This window comes from Acinonyx jubatus, chromosome B2 (assembly GCF_027475565.1).
Source record: "Acinonyx jubatus isolate Ajub_Pintada_27869175 chromosome B2, VMU_Ajub_asm_v1.0, whole genome shotgun sequence".
Classification (NCBI taxonomy): Eukaryota; Metazoa; Chordata; class Mammalia; order Carnivora; family Felidae; genus Acinonyx; species Acinonyx jubatus.
Window position 1 is genome coordinate 36,325,647 of NC_069385.1, and position 20,255 is coordinate 36,345,901.

The following is a 20,255-nucleotide window of genomic DNA, read 5'->3' on the forward strand; positions in this document are numbered from 1 at the left end:
ATAACTTTCAGAAGACCTTTGATCTGGTCATCTAGGCAAGCAGTATGCTCTTATAAAAACAAATGGATAAAGTGATAATGTTGCAATGACAAAGAAACAAAACATCTTCTTAGAAAAGAAAAATCGAGTTCATTTATTATAACTTAAACAGGACAATGATTTTGTAAAACCAAGACCAAAAAGAACCCTGTCATCCTACACAAAATATACCAAAGTGTCCATGTATTTCCTTTTTATCTTCCAAACACTTAGCTCAGCAACTGTACTCAAGTATGGAATGTTAGTTTGAGTGAGGACAGAGAATATTTCACTCTATTTCTCTAGTCACCTTCAGTTTATTACCTTAGATGCCAGGGTATTCATCCAATCCAAAGGAATGATGTCAAAAGTATTCTTGGACATTGCCTGATCGACAGTTGATTCACCAACTTTTAAGGCTTAAGAATTGTGATTAAGTATGTTTGGGGGGCATTTATCTGACAGTATTTATTTTACTAGACAAATTTAAGTAAGTTTTACGATAAAAATTTTTAAGCGTCTCAGTGACTCTATAACAGAGGTCTGCCAATATTTTAAATATTACAAACGCTTGGCTTCTTATAATCTGCTGAAACAAGCAGGTGTAAACTAACAGTGCTCTTAGCTTATTGTGATGAATCATAATATCCTTGTTAAATCACGTTTGATGAAGCCAAAGGTAATTAACTGTACCATTTCATACAATTATGGAGCACTTCTCTTTTATAGCCCACCCATATATCCACCTGCAGAAGTTTATGCTGTTGGCTGCTTGGATAATGAAAGTCATTTGCACATCTGTCAAACTCAAGTAGTTGTAAAATGAATTGGTTAACTGTCCTGAAGTGCACTATATTTATATTTATACTTTATATTTATGTTTATATATAAAATGTTGGTTGTTCAGAGGGAGACAAATCATGAAACATAAGAATCAGTAAGTAGTTATGAGAATGTCAGTAAGCTTACCATTAACCATTGATGTATCCGTAATGTTAGAATGGGATTGCCTTTTTAGTGGATGGATAACATTTCTGTATGCTAGGCTATCTAGTAGGTTATGGTCCTATTATTACTATAATACTTGGGACAATTGGCCGTATCAATCATAATTTGAAAAATGTCACAGATATATGATTTTAAAAACTGCTTAAACATACCTAATCTAAATCTAAACATATCTAATATAAACATACCCAACCTGAGTCAGAGAATTTTTAAATAAAAGCAAATAAATAAATTGGAATACAATTTAAAAGAAAACCAGTTGTGATCTTTAGCTAACATTCATTGGCATCATCATAGTGACTGTCACTCATGATCAAAACCCTTAACTCTAATGTTATTCTTGTTTTGTAATAACCTGAATTAAAGCCTACCTCACAGGGTTGTTGTGAGGGTTAAGGTATAAAGACCAAGTTGAGAATGCATGGCTGGCAGATATTAACAAAGGTCAAATGCCCCCATAATTTGTCATCTAACAAAGGCTTGTGAATCTGAAAAGTCTTTCATTGCCATGAAAACTTTTGTTGTGCATTTGACAAATTAATTTTTCTTGTTTTTCCTTAATCACAAAATATATATAATTATATGTGTTTTAAACTAAAGCCTCAAAGTTTAAACCTGTCTTTTCTAATTGGTTTGAAGTACCCATCCTCAAATTTTTAACATTATTTTTAATCCACATTTCCAGTTATGTTATTTTTATAAAGTTCAATCTCAAAATTTTTGAGGAATGAATTCATTCTTCTTGCCCAAGAAACAAAGGTTGGAAGTTATTTCTTAAATTGTTTTGTTTTTACTGTTTGAAACACTTTTAAGTGGCAAAACGTTTGTGCTATATTCACATTCTTCTTCTCAAATTTGTAACAACTAATGTTTAACTCCTAGAGCCAAGTAGACACTTCTTCATATTATGGTGCACTTTGTAATGTGGAATTTAAAAAAAAATGTCAGCAACTGGATATAGTGTGACAGCGTAGGCTTTGAAACCAGATTATTCTTCACTGCTTATTAGATATATAACCGTGGGCACGTCATTTAACTTGTCTGAATCTCAATAAACTCATCTATACAATTAGAATCAGTGGGTTGATCTGAGAATTAATTGAGTTAACAAATGAAAAGTGCCAAGCATATAACAGTCCTATTTCATCCATTCAATAAGTATTTATTGAGTGCCTGCTATGTGCCAGAGACTGCTGTACATGTTAGCAGTAATGGTCCTTCCCTCCGTGGAATACACAGTGGGGAAACAATTAAAAGGGTATTTGCACTGATACATGATGAGTGTTGTTATAGTCAGAAAACATGGTGTTATAAAAATAACCTGACAGGGAAACCTAACCTGAGACAAGTTGTATTGAGATCAGAGAAGCTTCCCTGATGCAGTGAGACAGAATAGCTTCTTTCTATTCTATTCTATTCTATTCTATTCTATTCTATTCTATTCTATTCTATTCTATTCTATTCCATTCCATTCCATTCCATTCCACTCTATTCTATTCTTTCTATTCTATTCTATTATTCTATTCTATTCTATTCTATTCTTCTAGAGGTAAAAGAATATTGTAGGTCAAAGAACAAATACCTTATATGGTGGTCTACAGGTAAGTTTGGAAAGTAAAATCTATAGACCAAAATAGGACCTGCTGATGTTTAATTTTCCCTATCCGTGGTTTCAAAAAATTGAACCACTTGAGAAAATCAGGAAATTTAACATAAATATTCAGATTCATGACTTGTCTTTGAAAATAATTTTAAAATCAGAAAATTGGGATCAAATGCCAATAATCACTTAGGCAAGTTGCCCCCTAAATGGCTTTCCAGTTCTCCACAGTCCCCACCCTTCCAGACAGCCCTTGCAGCAGCACTCATTTGTATACTGTCTAATATCTGTAAGATTTAGCAGGCTTTCTACCCTATAGCCTAGAAAAAGGACAATAGCTCGTTCAACGAATATGTCGGATATCACTAATAAATGATGGTGGTGGTGGTGGTGGTTCTTGTTATGCTTTTGTCATTGTTGTCTTATTACTAGTACTGTCATGACCATTATTATTACTTCTTTTAAAGAAGTTAACGTCATTTGCATCCTAACGCCTAGTCTATGACTATCTTATTCAGGTGTTGGATCTGTTGTATCCACATATTGGGTGTGTTGGGACATATTCTCCGAGGCCAAGTACTATAATCTGGAGGAGCTCTCAAATTGCTACATTAATTTTGTAAAGGAGAAGCCCTTGAACATAAACACAACCATTAAATGAGCCTTTAAAAAGTATTTGTAGTATATTTCCTCTAGTACAGATACTAATGAGCATGAGAAGAATATGTCCTAGTTAATAACCTAGCTGAGAAAAGGCATTCTTCAAACAACGAAGGAATATTTCCAAGGTACATAAACTGCTGCCATAAATATAATCTGGCTACTACAAGCTTGTAGAGTGCCTTTATTTATATTATATATAAATTGCCTTGTTAATGTGATATAAATGTTTTATATACCTTTAATAGCTTTTTATTGCATGTTTTATGTGTAACATTCACAAAGAACCAGAATGTATTTCACATCCTTGATATATAAGATAAAGATGTCAGTATTTGAGGAGCTCAAAAGTCTAACTCCACTGATTTCTAAATCCCCTAAGTCATTTGCCCTGCTGCATTTATAAAGCACATCTTCAGTTAATACTCTGCCATGTGCTTCTAAAACACATCTTCAGGATTTGACCATGGCTATGACTCAAGATTATGATCATCTGTATACTATGTCAACATTGTATTTGCCAACCTTTTCTCAGGGCACTTTTCTTATACAGTGTATAATTTTCCCACATGTATGTGTATTTGCATTAAATGTAGCAGTGGTTAATTCTACAGTTCTCCCGATTAAGTTTGGATTGATGTTATAAATATGCTACTAAATATGTAAATGCTACACATGTTGCATTTTTACCAAGTAATAAAACAGAGAGTGAAGAATGGGATTTCTTTGTCTATTTTAATTGGGGGACTAGAGTAAAATAAACTTAAAAAAATCGTCATGTTATTCCCCAGAAGAACTTCTAAAAGGTGATCAAAAGAATTAATTACCCAAGAGGAAGACCAAAACTTGGCTTTATCTTAAATTTTCCTTGAACAGTTCTACTAAGGAAGTATTTATTTGTGGCTTCAATAAAGCATAGTTATAATTAATGACTATTTTAATGATACAAGAAATGAAAGGTTTCAGTTGACCGCTTGAATGTTGAAGTATCCAGATGACAATATTACAGCTGCCAGCAGATGTTGTTTGAATATTAAACCTAATTCCTGAAGTTAGGAAATTTAGAGATTCCAAACTACATCTTTGTCTACTTATCCCTGGATCCTCCTGAACTACTTGCCACTGGTGTCAGCTGGCCTCCAAGCCTCACACTGGGGTTTCCCTTTTGTATTTGCCTTGGCAGCAAGCTTGCTAAAAAACGCAAAGATGTTATGGGCAACACCCGACAGGAGATGACTCACATGGTGAACGCCATGGACCGAAGTTACGCTGATCAGAGCACCCTGCATGCAGAAGACCCGCTTTCCATCACGTTCATGGACCAGCATAATTTCAGTCCAAGATGTAAGTTCTTCATCACAGTTTTCTTAAGTTTATTTATTTATTTCGAGAGAGACAGAGAGAGCAAGCGGGGGAGGGGCAGCGAGAGAGGGAGAAAGAGATCCCAAGCAGGCTCCGCACTGTCCCCCAACTCACGAACCACAAGATCAAGGCCTGAGCTGAAACCAAGAGTCAGAGGCTTAACCAACTGACCCACCCAGGTGCCCGTCTTCCTTAAAATTTTAGTAAATGATTTTGAAGCTCCTTAAATCACTTCGAATTCAACACATCACCTTTTGAATAGTGAGAAAAGGTACAACAGAAATGGAGGAAGCAGCCAGAAGGAGAGAAAGCGATAAAGAATATTCTGGGAAATGTTCAGCTTGGTGAAAATTTTCAGTAATCACTGGCCCTAAAAACATCCCCTCATGTTCCTTGATCTATATCGCCACCAAATTCATTGCTATAATGCTGTATGAGGCCCTTTGGAATTAATTTTAATTGTCATAGGGCCTTCTTGATCAATTTCATTTTTATTTCACTATAAGATAAATGATAAAGAAGAACGTAAGTTAACTTTGCTGAAAACATAGATATACTGTCTCTCTGACCACTTGATTTACTGTCTCTCTGACCACTTGATTTAATAATCTAAAATGATTTGGAAGCATTTTTGTTCCCCAAACTTTTCTACCTATTGTCTCTGTTCGTACTTTATTAGGAAGCTTGAATTCAGCCGTGTAACTGTACAAACCCACTTATGAACCTGGAGAAAGGATTAAATCTATTTCTTACAGTTAACTGAAAAAAAAATATTTGGAATGAATCTGAGATCATTATTTCTCTAAGTACCTTGCACTTGATAGATTTAAATGGGTCCCCCTCCCCATTTTATAATCTTTATAATGTCAAGTTGAATCTTCCTGGCTTTTAAAATCGAACAGAATACTGAACTTGAATTACAGCGGCACCTTTCCTGGTGTTTTGAGGTAACCCAAGTTGAAAAAGAGAATTTTACCTTTGCAGGTTACAATAATCAAAGAAAGATGAATAGTTATATTTCTTAAGAAAGCATAAATCCATTTTAAAGGAAAATGTAAAATACAACTTTAGGGCAATATATTCCTTCATGAGCTTTGTTTTCCTACAGTGCCCAATGATCCACTTGTGCCGACTGCTGTGTTAGGTGAGGCCCTAATTCTTTATCATTCTTTCTTGCATGGATCACACATCCTTGCATGAGTTATAGCTTTGTCTACACAGTAATTATCCACAGGGTAGGAAGCAGCTTGATTTTGAAAATTAAGTCCTGATCTTATCAGAGAAAGCAACTGTGGTCAACCCAGTCAGATTTAGTGGATTTCAAATAAGATGCTTTTTAGAAACTATGTATTTTTAAATTCTTGGTTCTGTTAGATTTGGAGCAAAAGTCCAGTGGTTCTCAATATATGACTGATGTATATATATGCAGGTTAGTAGAAAGGTCCCAAATGCACACATCTCAGGAGCCAGTGCTACCTGAATAATTAGTTTATATATAAAAATCTACCTGATGCAGAGATTTTTCTCAATCCCCCTAAGTTTATAGCAACTAAAGAACACATTTCCAAGTGAACATTAAAAATGTGTGCATTCGCTTTAGTTTTGCCTTTATTAAGACTTTATAAATGCAGGTAAAGTTGCTATAATATTCATGTGGAGTTTTGCATTCTATATATGCAGCTTACATGATGTGTTATCCTTCAAGAAATTGAGAATAAGCCAAGGTTTACCACTATACAACATCTAAGACAAGTGATGTTGCTAGTGATGAATAAGGCCTTTGCAAATGTAAAATTAATGTTTAATCAACTGTATATTTAAGAATGGAATGAGTTTCATTTCAATTTGTACTCTGTTCCTTGACTAATTATGCACCCATGATTCATGACCAGCTTGCTTATATGTTAACAATTTCTATATCAGTTTTATCCTAGTGTTTCTAATATTAAAGATTTAACCAAAGAAATATGGAAATTGCCAGATAAATGTATCTTAAAAGCTTCCAATTCTCTCATTAAATATAAAAATTTAAGTTTCTTGCAAGCATAAAACTTTATCTTACGTTTTATACATGTTTTTATTATCCATGTATTCCACATTTAATTACATTTGTAAAATATTTTGGAGCAATACAATTAATTCAGTTAAGTGAAATACACTTCTTTTTTACTAAAATAATTATTGTTAAACTTATAATTTTATACTATAAAAAATATATATTCTAAAAAAATCTGAAAGTCAATGTTCTCTTTCTCTAACTGTACTCCCCTTTTGATGTCCACACCAATAATGGCAGGGAAGTGAACTGGGGAATTCATCCCAAGGGGTAGCCCTATCAAGTAAGGAGGGGCCAGGAACCATGATCGTTGGGATGGCACCAAATGCCTCTGAAAATGTCATCTTCTGTTGAGCAAAATGCTGTAGAATGCTGTCACCATCAAATTAATAAGTAAAATTCAGTTAAAATATTAAAAGCCCACTGAGGAAAAATTAGTTACCTAAATGTTAAAATTCCATTACAGTAATATTTTAAGAAAATGTTGAATCAGGTCCAAATCATGCTTCTCTTGGGAACTCACAGTATGAACCTATGAAAATACCTTATGTCTGTGCTTTCCCATCTGAAAACTTATTCACAGTTTTGTAAGGAGACAATGAAATAATATATGTGAGTTTTACAAACTATAAAGTTTAAAAGATTATTATAGTAATTTGCCCTGTGAAAAGAGATATGTATGTTTAAGGAAGGCTAGAGTTAACATTATAGTCATAAAATCTATTCATATGAACAGTTGTTATGCATTTATTTCAGTTTGAAAGTCAAGCTGGTTTTTTTAAATATTCTTTAAAAGCTAAATCTCATTAATCATATCAGATTTAGAAATGATTTGTTGCATTTTCATCATTCTTGGAATCATGGTATTTACAGTTATTTTACATCCACTTGATTTTGTATTTGTAAAGCAATTTTTGAAATCACTTCAAATATTGCTTGATATTAATACCTACTTACTGATTTCAAAGGCACTTAGAATCTTTTCATATTGATTCATATTTTTGCTTTTTTGTGTTTTACTGCTTCATTGGGTTAAAGTCCCTATAACCGGTAAGTATATCGTGAAGAATTCTAGAAAGCTTTCCATCAAGGAGATATTTGAAGTTATTTTTCTTAAATGTGTAATAAGGATAATGATTAGAACATGTACTCTCATACCAGTGTCATTATTAGGTGGTGTAATGAGGTGGAAAATGTATTGAGATTAATAATTCATATGTGATTATTTTAATGAATACTGCTCATTGTATTAATGTGTGAAAGCTTAATGCAAAACAAAAGGCACTGTCTATTTCATATTGGACAAATCATGGAAGATTTGGAATATGGGTGACTTCTTCATTTCTCACTGAGCCTGTTATAATTGTAAATATTCCGCTGCCCCAGCAGGTATGATACGAGTTCTGGTACTGCTCCGCACAGCCCAGGCTACCGTATCCCAGCTTGGGTGATTGCATTTTCCCTTTCCAACATTGTCTGTCCTCTTCTCATCCTAAGCTGTATATTCTGTGATAGTGCCCAAATCAGTGGCTTCTGAATTTAATTTTTATGTTAATGTCTATGTTAATCTATTGATTCTAATATTTTAGCAAAGATAGATCAACCGAGTGTAGCCTCATAGGAAGAAGAGGAAACTCATGAATCATGTTTGTTAGCAAATGTTTGTGTGTAGAGGGTGGGCAAAGCCTGGGTTAAGAGAGATTAATTCAGTTGGGTGGTTAGGTCACAAAAGAATCCACCGGGGGTTTTTGGGATTCAATGTGATATTTTTAGAAGTAAATGCAAAAAAAAAAAAAAAAAAAAAAGGCATTCAGCCTAACAAGGGAAAGTAAAATAAATGCAATCAAACTAAATTGTAGAAGCACACAAATCTGATTGTGGGGTTCTTTTTTTTCCCTTCTCCAGGAAGAAAAAATGTTTATCATGGGGACAACAATTCATTTTTTGCCATATCCTATTTGTAGAGTTGGTGATAGAACAGGCAAATGTACCAGCCCTTGAAATATGTTTCACTGTTAATTAAATATCGTTCTCTACAGTATGCATTATCATTAAAAACAAAAGTTCCCCTAAGAGTGTACTTTCTTTTCTGTTAATGAATATGGCAGTATAATGCTTTCCAAAGTAACACCCTTAAAACATTTGTTTTTTTTTTGAAAGTGGTAAGTTTAAATGTGATAAATATAAGCATGCTTTTTCTCATTGTAATGATTAGTGCTGTGGTCATTAAAATAATATTTATTCTTCATAGGTATAATGTTCTTGTTCATTTCTTCCTTATGACAAAGAGAGTTAAAAGTTTCATGTTAAGCTAATGACACAATTGGGATGGGGCCTACACTTAAACGTGGGTGGTAAGGGATTCTGTTTATTTTAATTGATTCATTCACCGAAATACTTATTGAATGACTGCTTTGCAGCAGTCAGCAGAAATAAAAAGAAAAATATGACTCTGTCTCTATACTTTAAGCATTCAGAATTTAGTAAAAAAAAAAAAAGATCAGTAAACAAATGATTGAAATATAGAGTAAGTGAAATGACATGTACATGAGGAGGCCATGGAAACAAAGAAGGAGCTTTGTAGCTCAGCCTGGATGGGCCAGGGAAGAATTCCACAGGAACTACCTACACATTTTGCCCCAAAGATACACCCTCGTTTCTTTCACATGGTGGGCAGAAAAGTCAAAATATATTTCCAATCAAAACAGTAACCATAACAATAAACCAAAAGAGTAGAGACTAAGACTAAATGCACATATAAGCTGGCTAGCAGGCATAGTGGGCCCCAGGGATGATTCTGTAGAATGCTCATGTTTCCCAGTCTGGAGTGTACCACTCTAAGTAGCCCCAGGTGGCATAGTAGGCCCACAAGACTAAGGACAGCAGTCCTATGGGGATAGGTTGCTTAGATTGGGTCCATGAGTGAGGTTGGGATCTTGTTGGGAAGGAGTTTGTTCAGTTTACTCAACAATGAAAACACCTCTCCAATTGACAACTTGATCTTCTGGTCCTACCCTATGCTGCTATGACTGCAGATACACGAAAAAGGAAGAACTCAGCCAGATCTCCCACTTAGACTTTCTAAAAGTGGGTCAGATGTCTCTACATCTCCAGCATCTGTTATCGTGGTGATATAAGCATAATATGCTCTGACCTCATACCTTGAGCTGATATAAAAGACTTTGTCTGTATAGGGAAGCTGCCCCAGATCTGTGCTATATTTCTTTTTCTTCTTCCTGGTATCAGAAAAATCTTAAGTTCTTACAATTTTCTTTGCATAGATATGTATTAAACAAGATAACTTTGTCTTTTTTTTAATCTTTTGGAATCTGAAAAATGCCAGATGAGAACCACAGTGCTACAGCTGAGTCCAGTCGTCTTCTAGATGTACCTCGCTACCTCTGTGAGGGGACAGAATCCCCTTACCAGACGGGTCAGCTGCACCCAGCCATCAGGGTTGCCGACTTATTGCAGCACATTAATCTCATGAAGACATCAGACAGCTATGGGTTCAAAGAGGAATACGAGGTGAAAGTTTCAATACTATGTTACATCTTATTTCTAATCATAATAGTGGAATTTAACACTTTTCCTTCCCTTTAACATAACAAGGAGTGGAATACTCTGTAGACTCTCTAATCTTGAGTCCATGAGCATATACTCAAATGTATATATGGGGAGTGGGCGGAGATGGAATTGAAAGAAAGGGCAATTTCTGGGGATATATCTGAGTCTGAATTCACTTGAAAAATTCTTAAATGTCCGATTCCAGAATTTTATTCTTGCTATTTAAAAACTACTTTTTAGACCCTATATTTCCCCACTGAAAGATCTATAACAGGATACTTTGAATTCCACCGTATCATTACAGATTCTGCCATTTGAATGACGTAAGCAGTAGGTCCTTCTCTGCCTCTTTGCGTATTGACCCTCTGTTGAGAAAATGGGGTTAATCTTTGTCCTACTTGTCACTCTTAGTTTTCTTGGTGCATTGTTGGTTGAGAGTGGCTGCGTAGAAAGACAGAGCACTGCAAATCCAGGCAATATTAGGAAGCCAAAAGAAGGATGTGGGAAATTCTTCTTCCAACTTTATTTCCCCTTCCTGCTCAACCCAGAAGACCAGGATTTTTACTGCACAGGAAATGATTTAACCTTAACATCTCAATAAACATAGCAAAAAGGAAAAAGTTCTTTTGCCACTCTTCACTTACTAAGAAGTATCAGTCTGGGGCATAGAAGGAAGTTCCTCCATCACCATATACACATATTTAAAGTGAAAGTATCCAAGCAGTATTTGACCTTGAAAGACCATCCAAAATACACTCAACTTCATGAAGAATCTTCAAAGCTCTGTATTTTATTGACTGATTGCTTGTATACCTGAGTTGTGAATAAAATTAGCTTTGAATTTTGAAAGTTGGTTTTAGACATATACCAGAAACACTTGGCTGTGGCAACAAAATAGTGTAAGGAATTATAATATTCTGCCAGAGCTGGGGTGGTTTTTTTTCTTCATTTTATGTGTATTCCTGTGTACCTCACTTCAAAAACCGTTGACTCTTTGAAGACCCCATTTCCTGTGTTGAGCAAAGTTTAAGCTTTACTGCAAAAAGAAATCTATACCCATATTTTAAATTGCTGCATATGGTAATTAAACCAATCAGCAAATTCATCTGTTCCAAGATTCTTGGATATGGTGACTCTTTTTAATTTTCATATGGTCCCTTGTTGTACAGACTCAGTCCTTTTCATGATCTTCAAAGAAACTGAAATGTGATGTATTGCACATGATTTAATGAATAATTATAGGGGAAAACAGGTTTTCTTTTTCCTGCTATAAATGCTAAAAGAAAAACATTTGAAAGATACTCATTAAAAGTAGTTTTGAAGTTTTGATGCTTTCTCTGCTTCCATGTCTCAGAGTCGTAGCGATCTTAAATTTGAAATAGTTTCAAAATCCTTTATTTCCTCAAGTTGTTTTCTGTCCTCCTTTTGAACTCAGTCCCATCCAAGATGAACAAGTAAGAGGCCAACAAACAAGTTTGAGGTCTGAAAAGAGAACTTATTTACTGCTCTAGGACTTCCTTCCTCCCTGAGGAAAGTGGCTTTTACTATTTTGGTCATCAGAACAGAAAAACCTAATTCAAGAAAAGGAGTTAAATTCAGTCTTCTTGTTACTTTCTTCTTCTTTTTTTTTTTTTTTCCAGAGCTTCTTTGAAGGACAGTCAGCATCTTGGGATGTAGCTAAAAAAGATCAAAATAGAGCAAAAAATCGATATGGAAACATTATAGCATGTAAGTTCTCATACAATTCTTGGTAAATGTAAATATTGTGTGTGGAAGATAAGTAATAGGTTGCAGTTCCTCCTTATATGGTTTTAAACTTTAAGAGAGTCCCAGAGGGTGGCACATCTGTTTACAATCTATTTAATATTAAAACAGCATTGCCTATTGGCAGTGGCTCTAAAATTGTCATCATCTTCATTAATTAAATTGACAGACTTTTCACCCAGTGGAGATGACATGCCACTTGATTTTATGTTTGCACACTTTTGTGTCGGGGTGTTATTGACAGCTGAGAATATCAAAACAATGAAAATGAAAGGTCTTTTCAGTGATAAATTGTTATAACAACTTCTACCAAAACTATTCAAGGTGGGAGTGTTATTCTTTCCACATAACCTTTATTTTTTCTTGGAGCCAGTGTCTGAACTCCTGTTGCTATGTTATTTATCATTAGGGACTAATTCCTCCTTACGTCTTCAAGAGGTATACATGGGATCAATAAATTAGTTATCATATGAAACCACAGAACAGTAAGAAAAGTAACATACTTTAGTTTGTAACTAGCTAATGATTTACTTAGACCATTCAATTCTCAATTTAAATTATTTTAAAATATCTTCTGAATACATCAGAATTCAATCTTGACCCTCAAGAACTAAGAAGTTGAGAGCAGGGATTCAAAATTCACTCTAGTTCTGTGGCTCACTTGCTCTAAAGTGCAGTAGGAAAGGATCCCACCCCTTTAAAACCATGTCTAGAAAGCAAAATTAGAAGTTAAAGCTAGTTCAGTTCTTAACACACAAATCCAAGACTCAAAGGATAATTCATCAGACAGACATTAGCACGTTCCCTAAAAACTTCCTAAGTATGAAGATGCTAGTCGGTGAAGCTTTATTAACAGAATACTATAATAATTAATGAGTTCATTAAAGTTCTTGTATTTCTTTAAGGAAATTTGAATCATAGCATATTATGGATAAGCTATTATCCATTATCCATTATCCAACCACTGAATTATTTTAAGTCTCTACCAACATCATTGTCTCAGCACAGAGGGGGAATTGAATATTTTATTTTGTATTTATTATTTTATTGTTTAAAATAATTTTCTTTATGATGTTATTATTTAAAAATTTTAGATGACCACTCCAGAGTAATTCTGCAACCTGTTGAAGATGATCCTTCTTCAGATTACATTAATGCCAACTACATAGATGTAAGTATTTTTATGGTTTAGTGTGCCCAATTTGTTGGCTTATATATGTGAATCTTTTTGCTTGTTATTACCTATAAAGTGATTGCTAGCTTTTTAAAATAAAGAACAAACTGTACACTTTTCCTTGTTCTACGTCCTAGTACTTACTGACGTTGTTGTGCTTTCTTTCACACCTGACTTTGGTTTGGGCTGTAGATTTGGCTGTACAGGGATGTAAGTACCACTATATGTAAATAACAGCACCCTATTATAAATATTTAATATAACTATTCTTAATTACAGTTACTACTAATGCTTAATACTAGTTATCTCTGCATGCTTCACCTAATTAGCCTCATACAGTATATCTATGTCATTTTTTTTGTAACTCCTTTACATGTGTGAAGATCTATTTTACCTCCTTCCCTTTTCTATGTTTAGAAAAACAGGACCATTTTTAGCTTTTGACAAGTTATTATGTACTCGAGTTTTATTTGTTGATGATTTCTGTTTCTGGCTTTTATTCTTACCCCTCCCCAAACATGTGAGAAGCTGGATAGTATGATGTGTATTAGTGATTCTGAAATTTTACTTCTTACATTTGACTTCTGATGTTAAAAATGGGTACGAAGACTATTTTGTGGTGTGTGGTATTGGCTTATAAAGTATTAAAATTGCTTAGGCAAAATAATTACTAAATTGCATTTGTAAAATACACATATCACACATATATATCGAATCATGCAAATCAAAAAGTTTGTTTTGAGCATACGTTCCACTGTTACATTTGGGTTACAAGCATCTACATGCAAATTGTCTATTTAATAGAAAGTAATTACCAAATAAAAGATAAAATATTGTCAAAGAAGCCATGATGCTACATTACATAGAGGAAGGACAGGCCCTTTATTCTTATTTCATGGGTCAGAATCATGCTGGAAATCTTGCGAATGTTATTTCATTTCTCTGTGCCTCAATTTCCTCATCTTTACTATGGGGATAATAATAATAGTACTAATCTCATCAATTTGTTATAAGAAATAAAGTAATGCATTGAACACTCAGCACAATGCCTAGCAAATATTAAGCACTCCTGAAACTTCAGCCATTTTTTCAGTAATTCATACCTAGGTGTGCTGAGATTAACCAGTTCAAAACATGCATTAATTATAAGGCAAAAGTTGGAAGTATCAAATATTGCAGCATACATGTAGTATACATTTAGAGTTATATAAAAGATACGAAAATTAGGCCCCAACAGTTTCTAATTTCCATAAACAGGAAATGACATTTGTCACATTTATTAAGTTCATGTTTTACAGTTATTTTGCGAATTGTCATTATTTATATATTTGAACTAATTAGTTTTATTACATATAGTCTCTGAGTATACTGGTTAACATTCTGAACATCAATTTACTCTCAGTTAATATTTTAAATTTATCAGACATCTCAAAAGAGAGAGTGAAGCTAATGGTCCACTCTTTAGAATAAAAAATTCAACCGTTTTCTAACAAATTTGTACTTGGTCCTATCTATTCTGTTTAACCTTGGTTTTCTGCCAAGACATATACACTGGAGCCTTGTTATAATACTACTTTATGGTACATATGGTAAAACTGTGTGTTCTAAATGAGACTGTGTTGTTATCCAGTCTTTTTGCTAAGACCCCAGTGTATTTTGGCTGATTACTACACAATTCCATTATGTTCCCTTTCCCGTTAATTTATTACACTTAAAAGAGTCTTCTTTGGTAAATTTTTCATGAAAAACGGGAGATGAATGCTTTATAAAGCTTGGGAAAAAAATTTCCGTGAAAACTCATACTATTTGGTGTAAGAGGAAATAGAAAACTTCCAAATTTGCAGCAGTATGATTCTCCACCTATTAAGTTTTAGATTGGGGATCTCAGTTTACGTGCATTTATATGTGCATCGAGTTGCCCACACCAGTATGTGGACAAATTGTACCACAGGCTTTCGCTAAAGTCCTTTGATAAATACAAAACAAATTTGAAGCTTAACTCTATTGTACCATTAACAGTTTTGCTAATCATGATGTACTGGAATTCATATCGAGAGCAACTAACAACTTATTTCTTATCAGGAATAATTTCTTTGTTGAAATCGTATTAAATGTTTAAGCACCTAAATCTCTTGGCACACTAAAAATAAAAAAAAGTGCTAAACTTTTTGTTCAGGATATGATGCATTTTATTTAAAACTCTTTTTTCCCTATATATGTGTGTACCTGTAATTATGTGTGTGTATATTATCAACACACACAAAATAGTTTTGGCAGATTCCTGAACATATTATAGTACAGGAATATTCTCAAAAGTATCTCAGCAGGACTTTGACTTAATGCACACATGCATTGTCCAGCTCTAACATTGGAATGTTCTGTTATTTTTTTATGGTTCTAATATGTCGTTGTCCATTTGTAATGCAGTGTGTTGTACTTTTGGATGATAAGATGAGAATTAATATTTTTGAACACGATTTGCCAGGAATGAATGACTAAAGATTAACATGAAGGCATAAACATTTTAGTAAAACCAAACAATATCTATGAGGTTATTCCTTAGCAAACAAAACTCAATTATGCAATATATATTCTAATCTGAGCTCTTAAAACATTTAATTTTTGTTTTATGTTTACCTTTCAGATAACCTAGGTTTGAGAAGTGAACTATGAGTTCACTACTCATTTCTGGACTTTTTACTATAACTTAATCTTAACAGGTGGTTGTCTTCATCTTTTTATGCCTTCATTCATTTATTTCTGATACTGATGTAAAATGATAACCAATTTCTTCTCCTATTTTAGGGCTACCAGAGACCAAGCCACTACATTGCAACTCAAGGTAAAACATTGCCTTTTTAAATGATAAAAAGCATCCAAACTTACTTATTCATCCATAGGCTGTTTTTTATCTGACTGAACTGGAAAAAAAGATCAGGTCTTCTAAGTGAGACTGCTCTTTATTCATTTGTATAATACGTATTGGTTTATCTGTGTAAAACATATATATATTAAAGCTTGATTTGTTTTTTGATTAAAAGTAAACAAGAAGCTGCTTATTTGTGACTTGGGTTTTGGTATTTTGATGTCCCAGAGCACTAGTCAATAGTGCTGGACAGAGGAATTACTCCTTTTGATGAAAGCAAGAGAGGTCTCACCTTGGATAAGTTGCCGTTGTGTGTGTGTGTGTGTGTGTGTGTGTGTATGTGTGTGTGTGTGTGTGTGGCATAGTCTGTGGCTGGAATGGAGTAGTACCCAAGACTGATATTGTTATAATGAGATGTTAGACTCTCTTCCAGCAAAGTTTTACAAGCTAAGACAGAGAGAAAACTAAGGGCTAAAGGGAACTTCGTCATGTTCATTCTATGTAGAAAATACAAAAAGGCAGAGAAATCTTGTTACAGTGGCACACTGGGGAATAAGAGCATCCTAAAACACCTTTAGTTATCTCTCCATATTGACCATTGTCCATCATAAACCTGCACAGTTATTTATTTCTTAAAAGAGGGAAGTAAAACAAAAGCTATGTTTGCTCTTTTGACAGAGGTCATTTTCTAAGTTTTTCCACATATCTTTGCATTAATTGAGTTGAATCGTAAGCTCTTGAAAGTTAGAAAGATCATCCGTGGTGGACAGTATTCTAGTTTTGTGGGGATTTTTTGATTTGTTTTAATTTTTTTTAATTATGTATGTTTATTTTTGAGAGAGAGAGAGAGAGACAGAGCGTGAGTGGGGGAGGGGCAGACAGAGGGGGAGACATAGAACCAAAGCAGGCTCCAGACTGTGCTGTCAGCACAGGGCCCAACGTGGGGCTCGAACCCACATATAGCGAGAACATGCCCCGAGCCAAAATCGGGCACCCAACCGATTGAGCCACCCAGGATACCCCGTTTTGTTTTAATGGCACTGAGTAGAGTATAACCCAGTAGGTGCTTTTGCAGTCTGGAGGTGATAATATAAGGTTGGGATGTTTGCTTATAAGTATGGATGTTTCTTCATTAATCCCTAAACATGCACTGCTTCATAAATGATGTGGATATATTTCATTGGAAATATATTTCATATATTTCATATATGCTGTTTGGTAGATGGTCATGTAAGACTTCCTATTTTTTACATATGTTTGAAGATGCATCAAACTAACTTAGTGGCAGATATAAATAACCTAAAAATTAGTGATAACTTCTTCTGAATGGAAAGTATAAAAGGCAAATTGAAAAAAAAAAAAGGTGGTATATGCCTGTTTTTGCTATAGTGTAAATTTAGATACAGAATGAATTTAAGTAATTTCGACACCTTTTTGTGTTAGACCTTTAATATGTTTTTATTGTTTATTTAGTTTATTCTGATTTTTACTTTATGTGTGTATATATATATATATATATATATATATATATATATATACTTCTTACCACTTACTTTTTCTAACTACAAAATTTATCTGATAACATAATATTCAAATTAATTTCTTCAAAGGCCCAGTTCATGAAACAGTATATGATTTCTGGAGAATGATCTGGCAAGAACAGTCTGCCTGCATTGTGATGGTTACAAATTTAGTTGAGGTTGGCCGGGTAAGAGAAAAAAAGATTTTTTTTTCTTGTTTCACAAAACATGAGTGTAAGTTGAGTAGCCAAACATAAAACACTTAGAATCTCATTTAATTGTTTTAAAATGTTGTAGGCATAGCATTTCAAATGAGTGCTCCTAAGTGGATCTTTGATGGCTGAGAAATTATTTGATTTCTTATTGAGTAATAAAAGAAACTTTGATTTTATACTAGATTCCGATTGCATCATTGAGCTATATATTGTAAAGAGACTACAGCAAGTTTTTCTATTTATTGTGTAATAGATTCTTTTATCTCATCTATGGTTTTTTTAACCGTATTTTTACTGTAACCTAAAGAGTGACCACTGAAATTAAATCATCTTGGTTAACGTGTACTCAGGTCCACCTATATACCCTTTTTGTCATTTAGGTTAAATGCTATAAGTATTGGCCTGATGATACTGAAGTTTATGGTGATTTCAAAGTCACTTGTGTGGAAATGGAACCACTTGCTGAATATGTAGTTAGGACATTCACTCTGGAAAGGGTAAGTACCCTAAAATTCTCTTATAAAATATGTATATTGAAACTGTTTTTTCTCTTAAAGCTCCTGTCAAGATTTGTTTTTTGATTATGCTATAAAATCCACTCATTCATTCATTCCACAAATATTTATTTGAGAGCATGCCATGTGCCAGGCATGGTTGTAAACCTTGGGATACATATTAAATACATAAATGATTTCTATTTTGAAAGATGATCTAGAATTATGTGAAAAATCACGAAACTAGAAAATCAGAGAACAATCGATAGAACGAGAAAAATTAAATATAAACCAAAGACCAACAAAAAAAGAATACATTAGATCAAAAAGCTAGTTCCTTAAAAAGATCAGTGAAAGAACTAAACCACTGTCGATTCTAAATGAGGGACAATCCAAACTATGCAATATTAGAAAACACAAAAAGCGTATAATTCCAATTATACTTCCTGTTGGGAAAGCAATACAAAATGTTACGTGTAAACTTGGAGACAGATTTTAGTCTAAATCCCTTAATTCTAATAAATAATAATTCTCAAAATTTGACCCAAGAAGACTTAGAAACCTGAATAGATGATAGAAGAAACTAGAGTCTTAAAATTTACCATTAAGTTGCACTATGGTTTTATAGTTGAGGTTTCTGCTGGGCACGGGCTGCGCCACAGTCCTCCTCACCTTGTGGCCATGACGGCCGATCTCGTCGGCCCCCACACACACAGCAGACCCTTCGTGTATGGTGCCATGAGCTTCTTGGATAAGATGGCCAACAGGCTGGTGGTCATGGCCATCCAGAGCCTGCATCCCTGCTCCTTGGAGCTCTGCTGCTGGGCCTGCCTAGGCTTCTACTACTGGATGATGGTGGCTGTGACCAGTGTCATGGGCATGGCTGCCCCCCCTCTGTCTGTGCAGTCTCCTCGTCTGGCCCATCCACCTGCAGAGCTGGGACCCTGGAGCCCAATCCTAACACCTTCCCCCCATGGTCGCTGTCCTGTGCACATGAACTCTACATGCCATGCCCAGCCCTCCATGCCACCCCCAACTCCCTTCCCTGTCCCCCCATCCTCACCTGGCTGTGAGAGCGGTAGGTGAGGGCAGGGCGGTCAGCAGCCCAGATGCTGAGCTTGGCCCTCTGGGATCCAGGGGTGCACCCAGCTCACCCCTCACCCCAGGCTCGGTCGGCATTTCCTAGGTGTTGCCGGGTCCCTGGACGAATGGTATCGTCACTGGGCCTGATGGGAACCTCAGGCTTGGGGGGTTGGGGGACCCGAGTCCAGTGGGCACACCCACTGCCCAAGGCCATCACTGACCATGAATAAAAAGCCACCTACGTGTGAGGAAGGAAAAAAAAAATTAAAATCTTTAAAGAACAGCGAATGCCTTTGTCAATAAAACTATTTAGACCATAGAAAACCATCAAAACCAACTAAATATATTCTACATTTTTTAAGTTTATTTATTTTGAGAGAGCCAGTAGGCTGGGAGGAGAGAGAGAGAGAGAATCCCAGGCAGGCTCCTTGCTGACAGTGCAGACCCTGATGCGGATCGTGAACTCGGGAACTCTGAGATCACGACCTGAGCCGACACCAAGACTCGGATACTTAACCAACTGAGCCACCCAAGTGCCCCTATTTTGAAAGCTAGCAAAGCTGTGATAACAGGACCAGATAAAGATGGCACTCTTTCACACTCTTCTCTCCTCCCCTTTTTTAACTCTCTCTCTCTCTCTCTCTCTCTCTCTCTCTCTCTCTCTCTCTCACTCTCTCTCTCCACACACACTTTGAAGACCAGTTTCATTCAGGAACATGCTTGAAAAAACTTCAACTAAAGTACTGAAAATTTGAAACGAGCTGTGAATTAAGAAAACATCACAACATGATCTATAATGATGGTTTTCTAGGAATGCAAGGATATCATTCCTGTGGTAGGAATCTAACTGGATATTTCATCACATCTT

General features: G+C 35.0%; 1 protein-coding gene across 7 annotated transcripts in view; it reads left to right on the forward strand.

Annotated features, from left to right (window-relative positions):
* The window catches only part of PTPRK (protein tyrosine phosphatase receptor type K), a 554,739-nt gene that overhangs the window by 515,729 nt on the left and 18,755 nt on the right, over positions 1-20,255 (forward strand). For 2 of the 7 annotated variants that reach the window (XM_053222257.1, XM_053222258.1), the window contains 9 exons: positions 4,470-4,630; positions 5,757-5,792; positions 10,048-10,232; positions 11,912-11,999; positions 13,130-13,206; positions 13,402-13,419; positions 16,015-16,051; positions 17,686-17,783; positions 18,191-18,307. In XM_053222257.1, the coding sequence (XP_053078232.1) occupies positions 4,470-4,630; positions 5,757-5,792; positions 10,048-10,232; positions 11,912-11,999; positions 13,130-13,206; positions 13,402-13,419; positions 16,015-16,051; positions 17,686-17,783; positions 18,191-18,307 (817 nt within the window). The other 5 variants (XM_027056947.2, XM_027056949.2, XM_027056950.2 and 2 more) reach the window with 3 other exon arrangements.